General features: G+C 43.3%; 1 protein-coding gene across 4 annotated transcripts in view; it reads right to left on the bottom strand.

Moving 5' to 3' along the window:
* Positions 1–12299, bottom strand: part of SLC22A23 (solute carrier family 22 member 23) — a 107402-nt gene that overhangs the window by 77419 nt on the left and 17684 nt on the right. For 3 of the 4 annotated variants that reach the window (XM_081014800.1, XM_081014798.1, XM_081014799.1), the window contains exons 2-3: positions 8319–8422; positions 5294–5448 (exon numbers count right to left, since the gene is read on the bottom strand). In XM_081014800.1, coding sequence (XP_080870926.1) covers positions 5294–5448; positions 8319–8422 — 259 coding nt within the window. Of the gene's footprint in view, positions 1–5293; positions 5449–8318; positions 8423–10077; positions 10352–12299 lie in introns of those variants that run through there. The other variant, XM_081014801.1, reaches the window with a different exon arrangement.

Genomic DNA, 12299 nt, shown 5'->3' with positions numbered 1-12299 from the left:
AAAGTAAAGGTAAAGGGACCCCTGACCATTAGGTCCAGTCATGGCTGACTCTGGGGTTGCGGTGCTCATCTCGCTTTATTGGCCGAGGGAGCCGGCGTACAGCTTCCGGGTCATGTGGCCAGCATGACTAAGCCACTTCTGGTGAACCAGAGCAGTGCATGGAAACGCTGTTTACCTTCCCGCCAGAGCGGTACCTATTTGTCTACTTGCATTTTGACATTCTTTCGAACTGTTAGGTTGGCAGGAGCAGGGACCGAGCAACGGGAGCTCACCCCGTCACGGGGATTTGAACCGCCGACCTTCTGATTGGCAAGTCCTAGGCTCTGTAAAGCACCTTTAAAGTCCTTAAATCAGCCTCCCCCAAACTGGTGCGATGCGTATTTTGAGACTACAGCTCCCATCAAAACACTAGAACTCATGGGTGTCCAATGAAGCTGAATGTTGGAAGATGCAGGAGAGATCAAAGAAAGTGCAGCTTCATTAAACTATGGAGTTCACTCCCACAGGAGGTAGTGATGGCCACCAACCTAGATGGCTTGAAAAAAGAATTAGACCAATTCATGGAGGAGGGCTATCAAAGGCTACTAGCCATGATAGTTATGCTCTGCCTCCACAGTTGGAGGCAGTGAAGAAGAAGAAGAAGAAGAAGAAGAAGAAGAAGAAGAAGAAGAAGAAGAAGAGTCTGGATTTGATATCCCGCTTTATCACTACCCTAAGGAGTCTCAAAGCGGCTAACATTCTCCTTTCCCTTCCTCCCCCACAACAAACACTCTGTGAGGTGAGTGGGGCTGAGAGACTTCAGAGAAGTGTGACTAGCCCAAGGTCACCCAGCAGCTGCATGTGGAGGAGCGGGGACGCGAACCCAGTTCACCAGATTATGAGTCTACCGCTCTTAACCACTACACCATACTGGCTCTCATGGCTCTCAGTGATGCTTCTTAATGCCAGTTTGCTGGAAGGCACAGGTGGGGAGGGTGTTCTTGCACTTAAGTCATGCTTGCAGGTTTCCCACAAGCATCTGGTTGGCTACTATGAGAACACAATGATGGATTAGATGGATCACTGGTGTGATCCAGCACACTCTTATGCTCTTTGTCCTTGCTGGCTAGGACTGGGGGGAATCCTGAAGGGCACCAGGTTTGGGAAAACTGCTCTAAATAGTTTGAGGCCAGGTTACCTTCAGGACCACCTATACCTACACAAACCTTCTCAAGACCTGAGACTGGACCAACATTGAGATCCACCAGAAGGGTTGGCACATGAGGCCAATGGTGCTGCCGGGTTTGTGGAGGGCTTCAGGCAAGATGCTCTCCAGGACACTCGCTGTACCATTTTCTTTCCCCCTTTACACTAGCCTGGTTGTTTGCTCCTCCATCCTCCCATTTATCATCTTAGTGGCAGGAAGGGAATAAAAGGGTCCCTTCTTTCCCTGTGTGAGGAGTGGGGGAGGAGAGAGAAGGCGAGAGAGACAAGGGACCTATCCGTTCCCTTCCTTGCTCACTGGCTGTTTGATAAGAATGGATCCCTTTTTTATTTCTCTTCCCCACCCCCCACCACTGAAAGAAAAAGGGACCCATTCCCCTATCCCCTTCTTATCAAGCAGCAGAAACGGGAATGAAACATCCCTTTCTCTTTCTTTTTCCGTTTTTCTTTTAGAGGTGGTTGGATGCACTGGAGCCAGCATGCATGACCACTTCAGATCGGAAAGCGACCTCTTCCATTCCCTCCTCAGACAGCTGCTTCCACCTGCCTCTTCTCTTCTCTTCTCCATCCCCATTTCTCTCTCTATCTTCCTGCTCCCTCTCTCCCCCCCCCCTTTACCAGGTAAGCACCATCACAACTTCTCTTTTCAACTCTGTATAGATCAAGTGGGAGGCTACTAGAAGCAGGGCCCAAACAACTGCGCCTGCCGTCTTCAGTTCTCAGAGTATCTTTGGACCCACTCTGGGGAATTTAACTTTTCTTTCTTTTTTTCCAGGGGTGTGTGTGTTACTGTCTGGAGCTCTGCTCCAACCACAGCAGAGTGTCTTTGTTTTCCTCCTCCTGCAGCAGTAATGCCAAAGCTCTAGAGACTCAGCAGATGGCAGAGATCAATTGTACAAACTGAACAAGCCTGAAAACCTTGACCTTGGCCCCAGATAGCACTGTAACCCCTGTGTTTATTCTATTCTGGCTAAAGGTCCGTGAGGTTCGGCAGCTGTGGGGGAGAGGAGAGAAACGTACAGTTCTTTTCCCAACCTAACACACGCATTCGTCAAAGAGAGGCTGTTTCTGGACAGATAACGCCTACTAGCACTATTAAAACCAATGCTTCCCTCACCATCATTGATACTGTGTTCTGTTGCCCCTACCACCCTGGTATGTTCACAGCTGCTATGAGTGGGAAAGGTGAAGGTCCAACTCAACTGAGCAGACATAGGTGAGGGGAGGAACAGAGCAATCCTTTAAAATCAATTATATAAAGCACACATTCACTTAAACACGATTACCCAACGCTACCCATGAAATGAAAAAGAAAAAAAAGAAAACAGTCTCTGATTCTCTCCCACCCCCCAGTGGATGACCCCACAACCCACTAGGTCCCCCCCAGGTTCATCCTCTCCCCATTGTGCACTCCCCCCCTCCCGGCTCATCCTCTCCTGACTCTGCCAGCCCATGACAGTTGCTCTACTAAAACTATTTGCTTTTCAGGGGGTGCTTCCTGCATCTTCCCCTGCCCCCTGCACACACAGACCACGGTGGTAGCAGGGAGACCTGTGGCAGCCCCCCTCCCCATCTTCGAACTCAGTCAGAGCTCTACTCAGCAGACTGTTTATCATAATGTGAAAACCTCTGTTTCAATTGCAGCAGAGGTTACTTTGTCGTCGTATTTTTCCTTCGCCGCATTTTAAAGCAGCCCGACAGCATTTTCAATAGACACGGCGACTTAATTCTCTACTACAACAAGATTATTTTCAGAGGCCAGCCACCTATGCTTCCTAATTTTGCAAGATGATTTTTAGCTCGACCATCCATGAAATTACTGAACATGCCGCAACTGTGTGCAGATCTGTGCCACTGTGTATATGCTTTTGTGCTCTAAGGTTAAGGTCGTCATAGAGGTGGACCACAGCATTTTAACGAGGTAGGTGTTAAAAATGACAAGAGCATCTACCTGAAAAATGGAAAATTATTTCCACTTGCATAGATTTATACACTTCACCATTTCGCTAAGAACTATTGCTGTCCTTAGGTGATCCTGTCAGAAGTTTTAAAAAACAAGAAAGAAGAAGGGAGAGAGAACCTTCCTTGTCTTCCAAGAAGAAAATATGACACATTAGCCATTAGGTAATGAGCAAAAAGGCATCTGCCCATGCTTAGATACACTCTTCACAATTAGTTCTTGCATTGGCTGAGTTTTGACTCAAGGGCTCCCATAGTCAGAGGATGCTTGCTTGTCAGATTTAAGGCTGATTTGACAGTTCTAACTCCCTGGTGCTCACTAATTTGGCCTTGACTCTTCTCGAACGGAGTATCTTTACAAAGGATTCTCAATCCTGTTCTTTATGATGGCAGTAAAGATTAAGATTTTCTTTCTGAAAGCATTAGCCATCATCAAATGTTATTGTCTCCAATCAAGTGACTATTGGGCATCAATGTTTGTACGGTATACTGCATGCCATTTGAGTGACAGTAAGCAAAAGCCTATAAGAGTCTACTCAGAAGAACGCTACGTTGACTTCAGTGGCACTGACAGGTAAGTGAAGGTAGAGCAAAAATGCATTCACAGCAACAATGCATGTTGAGGTTAAGAGATACAAATTTAGACTTGATGTTCATAAGCGTTCAAAGGAAGTGGAGAGGATCGAAATGCGAACAAAAAAACCTGTCAAGCAAAAAAACTCTCTGCTGATTTTCTGAATGGGTTTGCCATGTGATTAAGGGACTGCCACTGAAGAAACACAAGGCTCAAAATATGGATTCTACCAATTAGTCCATGAGATTTCAGTTTCAATTTCTGTTGAGTGGAGATTGTAGCTTATAAAATATAAATTGAAATGCTACAGTGTCAGGTGATTAAATATAAAAGATAATATAATTCCACAATTGCATTTTGTATCAGCACTGTAAATTAACTGCATTCTTGTTTGGTGGAATATTTCTTCTCCACCCCCATCCCTTTCAATTCAACTTGGTAAGCTCAATACATTAGATCTCTGGATAAATGCTATAATGCTTTGAGCATGGTGTAATATTGTTTCTGCAAGCTGCCTTGAGGGCTTTTATGGTGGAAAAGCAGTGTATGCATATTTAAACAGACAAGCAAATATCCCATTCTTTATTGACATTGGCTTGGTTCCAAAGATGCCCTTCCACTAGCAGAAAGCCTCCTCCACTTACAAGAGTGATTTCTAACCAAGCGAAAGAGTGTTGCATTCTGGTTGTTTTTTTAATGTGTCTGTACTAGAGAAGGGGTAAGGGAGCTCACAAGCCTGGGGCTTGTTCAGGTAATGCTAAACCACAGTTTAGTGTTACATCCAAATGAAGCAAATCACCCATTTCCTGCAACAACATGTAAAACTGTATTAAGGATGATGGTTTACCATGTAGGGTAAAATAATATTAACAACTGCATGCTAATAATTGCAGAATCCTGCACTCTACTGATACTGAGGCTTTCTTTTTCAACTCGGGGCCTCCTGGAGATACGGATGAAAAAGCAGTACTAAATTATTACCAGAAACTCCTTATAATGAACCAATGCATCAACACACAGCTTTCACTTTAATTGAGGTCTCACTGATCTCAGCCATTTAAAAACAAAACAACATTAGCAAATTCATGGAAAATGTCTCTCTCAATGTATATCAGTTTCTGAGAAGTCAAAGAAAGCCTTCATGATTAGATACAGGGTACCATAGATGACTGAATGCTGGAAACAAATAATTATGCCGTTATCTGTGAACTTCCAGAGGCACCTGACCGGCCATAAGTGGAGACACACTGTTGGCCTGGGTGGACCTTTGGAGTGATCCAGCAGAGTTCTGCTGATGGTCTTATAGAGGGGTACAGATTTCAGTAAGAAAGCACTGCATTACTACTGCTTCTGCCTTGATACTGTGGTTACGCACTAGATGCAAGGCATTCTGTCTAGTTTCCCCAACAACACGACACAAGAAAACACATGCTGAATTAACATTTCATCTCTCTTTTTTCTGCATAACGTTGAAACACAGTCTGCAACAAATTCTGGCATACGGAAGAAGATACGTTTCTTAAGGTAGGCAGGATGCATTACAAAAGCAATACTTACTCAGTGCGTACAACGAAAGGATTATTCCAGCCAGGCAAAACCCTTCGAAAAACCTGAGTGTGCTGAACATCGTCACATTCACAGAGAGGGCCACAGATAGTCCAAATATCAAAATGAATAGAACAGAGAAGAGCAGCACTGGCCGACGACCAACCCTACAGAAATAAAAAGAGGAACAAGGCCAAATGTATTTCAAATTCCACACTCCATTTTTCAAATGAGAGTTCTGCACTGGATGCAACATTCCCCAACCCCCTACAACTTTGATTCTTAAATTTCTCTATGGAGATACTTAAGGAGAAATATCACACAGTAGGTCTGCAAGCAATGTGTGTTGCATTTTGAAATAATATACCTATGTTTTTAGAACAGCAGGCTCCACTCAGGTGTTCTTAGGGAGGGGGGTGCTACAACCAGGGTGCCCATCTCCAAATGCCACCTACTCCTCTTAGATAGCCTAATACCGTTCATGTTTCTTCATGGGTTAAAGGGTGAATAGAAAGGAGACGTGAAGTTCATTGTAGAATGGGCACCCAGAGAAGGGTCTCCAATAACAATATTGATGAGTGCTAAGGCTCATATGGGAGCAGCTGATCCTTGGTGCCAAGCTGATTACGGCTTTGCCAGCTCCTTGAATTGTCTCCATAAACAAATGGTAAGCCAGCTTCTTATAAGTCAGGGGCAGGGGGCCTGTGACAATCTATCAGTGTTTCCCAAACTTGGGTCTCCAGCCGTTTTTTTTGGACTCCAATTCCCATCATCCCCAACCACAGCTCTTGGTGGCTAGGGATGATGGGATTTGTAGTCCAAAAACAGCTTGAGACCCAAGTTTGGCAAACACGGATCTAGATGTTGTTGGACTACAATTCCCACCAAACATAATCATTGGCTATACAATGTACTGGCTGCGCTGATGGGAGTTGCAGTCCAACAACACAGAGAGCCTCAGGTCCCCCATTCCTGTCATGAGGCATCAGGATCTGCTTTCCAGTGGGGGTGGGGGGGTGGGGACAAAGACCCACTGGGTGTGTCTGAAAGCTCTCTAGAGTTCTTTCTTTATTTCTTATACTCCAATCCTGACTGTAGACTCAGCAGTTTCATCAATATTTGGTTTCGAAGGGTGGTTTGGGGGCTAGAATAAAAGCAAACCCTTTTTCATTCACAAACATTTTGGTGTCCTTATTATCTAGCAAAATGCACAGCGCCCAGTGGCGGAGGAAGAGGAGTTCGGGGGGAGCGCACTGCCCCCGGCAGCGCGATCCCGGTGGGGTGCCATCACAGCTGCCCCCCTGCCTCCGCTAGGCGCCACGCCCCCAGGACGCGTGCCAGCCAGCGTGAAGCTCCGCCACTGATAGCACCTACTTAAAATTGAATTTCTCGAAATCGCTATTGCTTTACATTGGTACCTTTCAAATGGCCAAAGATACACAATGGAGCTGTTCTTTTCAAGACATCTCGGAATAAAGACCTCTCACAACACACACAATTGTTCTAGTGCCATTCACGTCTTGCGCACCAGTTCTCAGTCCACAAAGCAAAGCTAAAAGGAAACACCCCTTGAAATCAAAAACCCTACACAGAAATCCTTCCAAGTATCTATATAACGTGTCTTATTCCTTAAGGAGCCTGCTGTGTGGATGACTATTTCCAACCAGCAAAGCAGAAGCAGGTGGAGATGCTATCTATGATCGCTGTGCCATAGATTGCAGCCATTATCCAGATGAGATCAAAGTCCTAACAGCTAATCCAGCCTCAAGTAGCGAACATGTTTAATAAAGCATAGTCTTGGTTTCTGCTGGTTGCCAAGCAACAGGAAGATGGTCTAGCAGGGGTCTAACAAGGGATTTCTTAGTTTGGTCTATTTACATGTATGTAAGACCATTTGGAGAAATATTTTCCACAATAGCTTTTTTTGTTTTATTTGTTTGTTTGAAGACCAAGAGAGGTATTTTTTCTGACTGCAGCATAGATTCAGTGTTTTGCATCTCCTCCCACCCACTGCCTCACTCTTTTTGTTCTCCATGGAACTAGACCTGCTAGGAAGATTCTCACCTGTATCAACAAGTTGCAAGAAAAACTATGTGCTCACTTCCAATATGCAATGTATTTAGGAAGGCTTTTTTATTTAAATAAAGTTCAGGGCATTCAGTAGTGCCGGAGGTTGTTAGCGTTTCATTTTACTGATCATGAAACATGCCTGACTATGTAGGTCCATGTGGGTCATCAGTTTCCATGTGCATCACTTGCAGAATCAGGTACTGGAGGCACATATCTGATGCACACCGGTATGCTCATCAGAGAGTGGGAATTCTATATGGAACACACATCTCCATCTGCATACTTGCATAACTGGTCATGTAAAAATACTTTGTTTTGAAGCACAATTAAATTTGGATTGGGATGCAAGAAGGAAGAGCTCCTTTTGCAAAACACAAGAATTTCCAAAAATAAAAAATAAAAATGCAATTTTTATTAGTATTAGAAACAACTATTTTTTTCTATTCAGATTTGTATATAATTTGTATGTCAGTGTTCTCTTTTCTTACATGATTGGGCAGGAATAAATTTATGTGTCTCTGGAGGAATTACATCTTTGTACTGGAGAAATACTGCGTATCATTTCAGATTAAGTAGCACTTTTGTTTTCCTTGCTCTCTCCATCTTCTTCCCTTTTTAAAAAAAATGTTGTTATATAGTGACCGAAAGCTGGTCTAGCCATCTCTGCAAGGCTACCGCAGTTTAATAAAATTGGGCTGCCAGCCAGCTTTAGTGCAAGTACATCAGGTTAAGCCACCCGTGTTATCTCAAGCACCTTCTTTAAAAATTTAAAATGACTTCATTTTCCACAACAACAATATCAATCAACGGCAAGTCAGTTGTGAAATGTGCTGCGCTTGTGACACACGCATTGAAGTGGAATGCCAAGGAAGAGGCAATAGCATTCAAGGGGGAGAGAAAAGCAGTTTCATAATGCTTTAGAGAGACATGTTTATCGCTTTTAATCTCCGTGTGAATTTGCACTTACCAGTCAGCTATACATCCTGTTATTAGGTAGCCAAAGATTAATCCTACAAGCAGGGAGAATTTTGCGATGTGGACTTTCCAGGCAGAATCACAAACAAGATCCCACTAAAAAAGAAGAAGAAAACAAGATGCATTTAAAATGTGCACTCATACACCTCGATAGAATTACTTATAGCATGGGTAGCTGGTAAGCTACCTACTAGAGGAGGGCAAAACACTCATCATCCCTGATAGCTGGTTATGCTGAAGCTTGGAGCCCCACAATATCTGGAGAGCAAGCTTTTAAAGCACCTTTCCAGAGTATTTTTCATATGTAGCTGTGAATACCAGATTATACACCAGGGCTTGGTCACCTGTAATCATCCGTTCAGAAAAGCTGGGTTCTGGAAAGTTTGCATGCACTTACTATCATAAGCTGTTCCAATAAAACACCTTCTGCATTAGGTATCAGTGACTACTTTTAATCTATCAGTTAACAAAATGAATTCTGCCCTAACGTTGAAGCTAGGGCTGTGAACTAATTCATGATTTTCAAACCCAATTTAACTCCCTCCTCCTCTCTCTTAAGCAGGGTGGATGTGATTTAAATCAAATCGATTTAAATCACATTTTAAATCATGATTTAAATCACTAGTCAGTAAGACTTGATTTAAATCTTTTTTTCTTTCTTTTTTACAGCCTGACTCATTCTTGCTGGTATAATCTTAATATTTACAACCAGATGAAGGTTTCATTTTTGGCATAATAAATTTTCAGAGTAGTTTTTACAATTATATCAAAAACTACTGGTTTGGTTATACTATTAGAAATACATAGACCGATAATTATGAAATTATTGTGAGGTTTAATAAGTTAACTGTTTATATTTGGACATCTTTTCTGCTATAGTTTATTGGAAGGAGAAAAATAATCATTTCCTTAATAACAACTTAAACAATTTATTAGCTAAAACATAACATTATAGCATATGTATCCATGTTTGTTAACTGATGTGGTTAAACAATTTTTAAAAAAAAACCACACCTTAGACTGAGCTTTAGCACACATGAAAAACTTAAACAAATCCTTATTTCCTGATGAATCGCCTTTGGACTATAATGTACCTTTATTTTTTTGTTAGAGTCTTTATTAATTTTCCAATAAAAACATCCAATTAGCATATCAAATCATAATCCAATAAAAAATAAATAAATTAAAAAATCCAGTTGTCTTCCCAATTTAATTCTAATTTTTGCAACTTCCCACGGTCTGAACGTCAAAGCAACTCCAGGTCTCAGTCCTGCCTCTCACTATAATGTAACTTAAATAGAAACTTAAATAGAAAACTATCTTTAGAAATATTTTTCCTCCAAAAGCATCTTATTTTTAAAATCCAATTATTAAAGCATCTTATTTTTAAAATCCAATTATTAAAAAACAACACCCTGATTTAAATTTTAAAAAATTGATTTTTTATCCACCCTGCTCTTAAGCAAGCTTTGTTTTATCAAAAGAAGAGACCTGCTGGTTTAGGTCAAAGGCTAACTAATTATTGTTGTTCTTGTTCTTGTTGTTGTCATCATTATTTAAATAAATTGTATACTTTTCTCACAGTGGCTGGTCAGATGCTATTGGAAGCCCATAAGCAGGACTTGAGCACAAGAGTGTTGTCCCCATCTCTAATTTGCAACAAGTGCTTCTGAAGACAAGTGGCTGAGCTTCATGCACCGGCACCGGGTGGGGAAGAGAGAAAGCGGAGCAGGGCTGGCATGGCGCGCTACCTGCAGGAGCGTGGCGCATGTCCTGGGGAGCAGCCGTGATTGACAGCCCACCAGGACCGCGCTGCCGGGGGCAGTGCACTCCTCCCACACTCTTCTTCCACCGCCAGTGTTGAAAACAAACCACCATGAAAAACCATGGTGCTGTCTGAGGGGCCATCGCTTTACATGCAGATTCAATCCACAACAGCTTCAGTTCAAAGGTTCTCAGGTAGTTGGGTTGGGGAAGACCTCTCATTGAAACCCAGGAGGTCTGCTCCAGGTTGGAATAGCAGGAGACATATTGGAATACAGATGGACTCATAGCCTGATTCAGTATAAAGGCAGCTTCTTAAGTTCTTATATAAATAACTTCCTTTTTTTTTAATAGATCCTGTTAAAAAGCATAATCTCCAGAGCATCACACTTTCTGAGAAAGGTTTTGGACAGATGACGCAGGATAGGAAAACACAGCTGATATTCAGCCTCATCATCCAAACCTGCTCAACAAGCTATTTTAAGGGTTTTGTTGTTGTTTGTTTTTGCAAGAGTGGGAATGAACGGGATACGGCACCAGGGTGTCTGTTCCTCTGCTGCCTTCAAACAGCTGAGATAACGTCTTCCCAGGCCTAAATGTTAGCTGGAAGGCATGTGGAACACATAGTTGCTGTATCACAAGGCACAGTGGCTAAACCACATTAACAGGATTTCCCTGGGTTTCTCCACAAAAGCTCTTCTCATGACAGAAGAACAGCCTGACCACAGTTTTCTGCATGAGGAGGTCTGCAAACGACAAGAGATTCTGAACTCCGTGCATACAGTCAAACTACATGAAAAAGATGGGGGAACCTGATGTGGCCTCCCCAGATATAGTTTTCAGAACCTGAGCTGGAAGATCAAAGGAGGACTACGTATATAACCTCAGAGGTAGTCGGCGAAGATCTGAGTTGCTAGGTAGCTACTTATGAAAAAAGCTTCAGCATGATTCATACATGATTATATGAGGCATATCTAGCCCGATTCACATAGGAAATCTCTGAACAAGACATTACATAGAAAGAAGACACCGGGTGCCTGTAGAACAAGGGTAGGCAACCTACGGCCCAGGGGCCGGATGCGGCCCAATCGCCTTCTCAATCCGGCCTGCGGACGGTCCAGGAATCAGCGTGTTTTTACATGAGTAGAAAGTGTCCTTTTATTTAAAATGCATCTCTGGGTTATTTGTGGGGCCTGCCTGGTGTTTTTACGTGAGTAGAATGTGTGCTTTTATTTAAATTGCATCTCTGGGTTATTTGTGGGGCATAGGAATTTGTTCATATAGTTTTTTCAAAATATAGTCCGGCCCACCACATGGTCTGAGGTGGACCAGCCCACGGCTGAAAAAGTTTGCAGACTCCTGCTGTAGAAGCTACAGCATTCTGGCTACTGCTGCAGCATTCTGCTGCTAAGGACATTCCCAAGCAAGGGGGCTATACCTTGCTTTTTTCTGAGAGAGCATTACTTCTGACATTTGTTACTTTCTTGGCTCATACTTGCCTCGGTAATGAACTGGAGGAGAGCCAATAAACTGAAGCTCAATCTAAAAAGGACCTGAGACACTGTGAGTGGTTGTGGAAGGGTGGTTTGTTGCCTGCTCTTGATGGCATTACACTCCCTCTGAAGGAGCGGTTGCACAGCCTGGGGGGCACTTGTGGCCTTGGTGATGTGGAGTGCCTTCCATCAGCTTCCCACCTGATGTGCCCCTATCTGGACAGGGATAGCTCAACCTCTGCCATCTATGCTCTGGTAACCTCCAAGTTACATTGCTGCAATGCGTTATACATGGGGCTGCCTCTGAAAAAGGTTCAGAAACTCCAGCTGTTGTAGAGGGAAAGTAGGTGGCAGAAAGAGAGGAAGGAAGGAAGAAAATGGGGTGCCTAACCCTGTTCTGGCTCCTGCCACACCCCACCACTAAGCATGCACCCTCTGACAGATTACAGTGCCCCCGCCAAGCAAATGTTACCCTCCAAAGAGAAAAAAGCTTCCCATGCCTGCTTTAGCTCATCAGGGTGTTGGCTGGCACTCAGCAAAAAGTAGGTTGCAAAAGATCGCTTCCTACATTGGCTGCTCCTGCCACCATTAATGCCCTTTCTGGAACTGTCAGCAGCTGCCTCCAGGTAAATGACTTTCCCCAAGCTGGCTATTAAAAAATGTCTGAATTGAATGCTAGCAAAGCAGCCAGGGGAGACTGTGCAGGCAGAGCATCT

The sequence above is a fragment of the Podarcis pityusensis genome (assembly GCF_964106645.2).
Source record: "Podarcis pityusensis genome assembly, chromosome: 7".
Taxonomy (NCBI): Eukaryota; Metazoa; Chordata; class Lepidosauria; order Squamata; family Lacertidae; genus Podarcis; species Podarcis pityusensis.
Note: the sequence above shows the minus strand (reverse complement) of the source record. Positions and strands in the feature narration are given on the sequence as shown.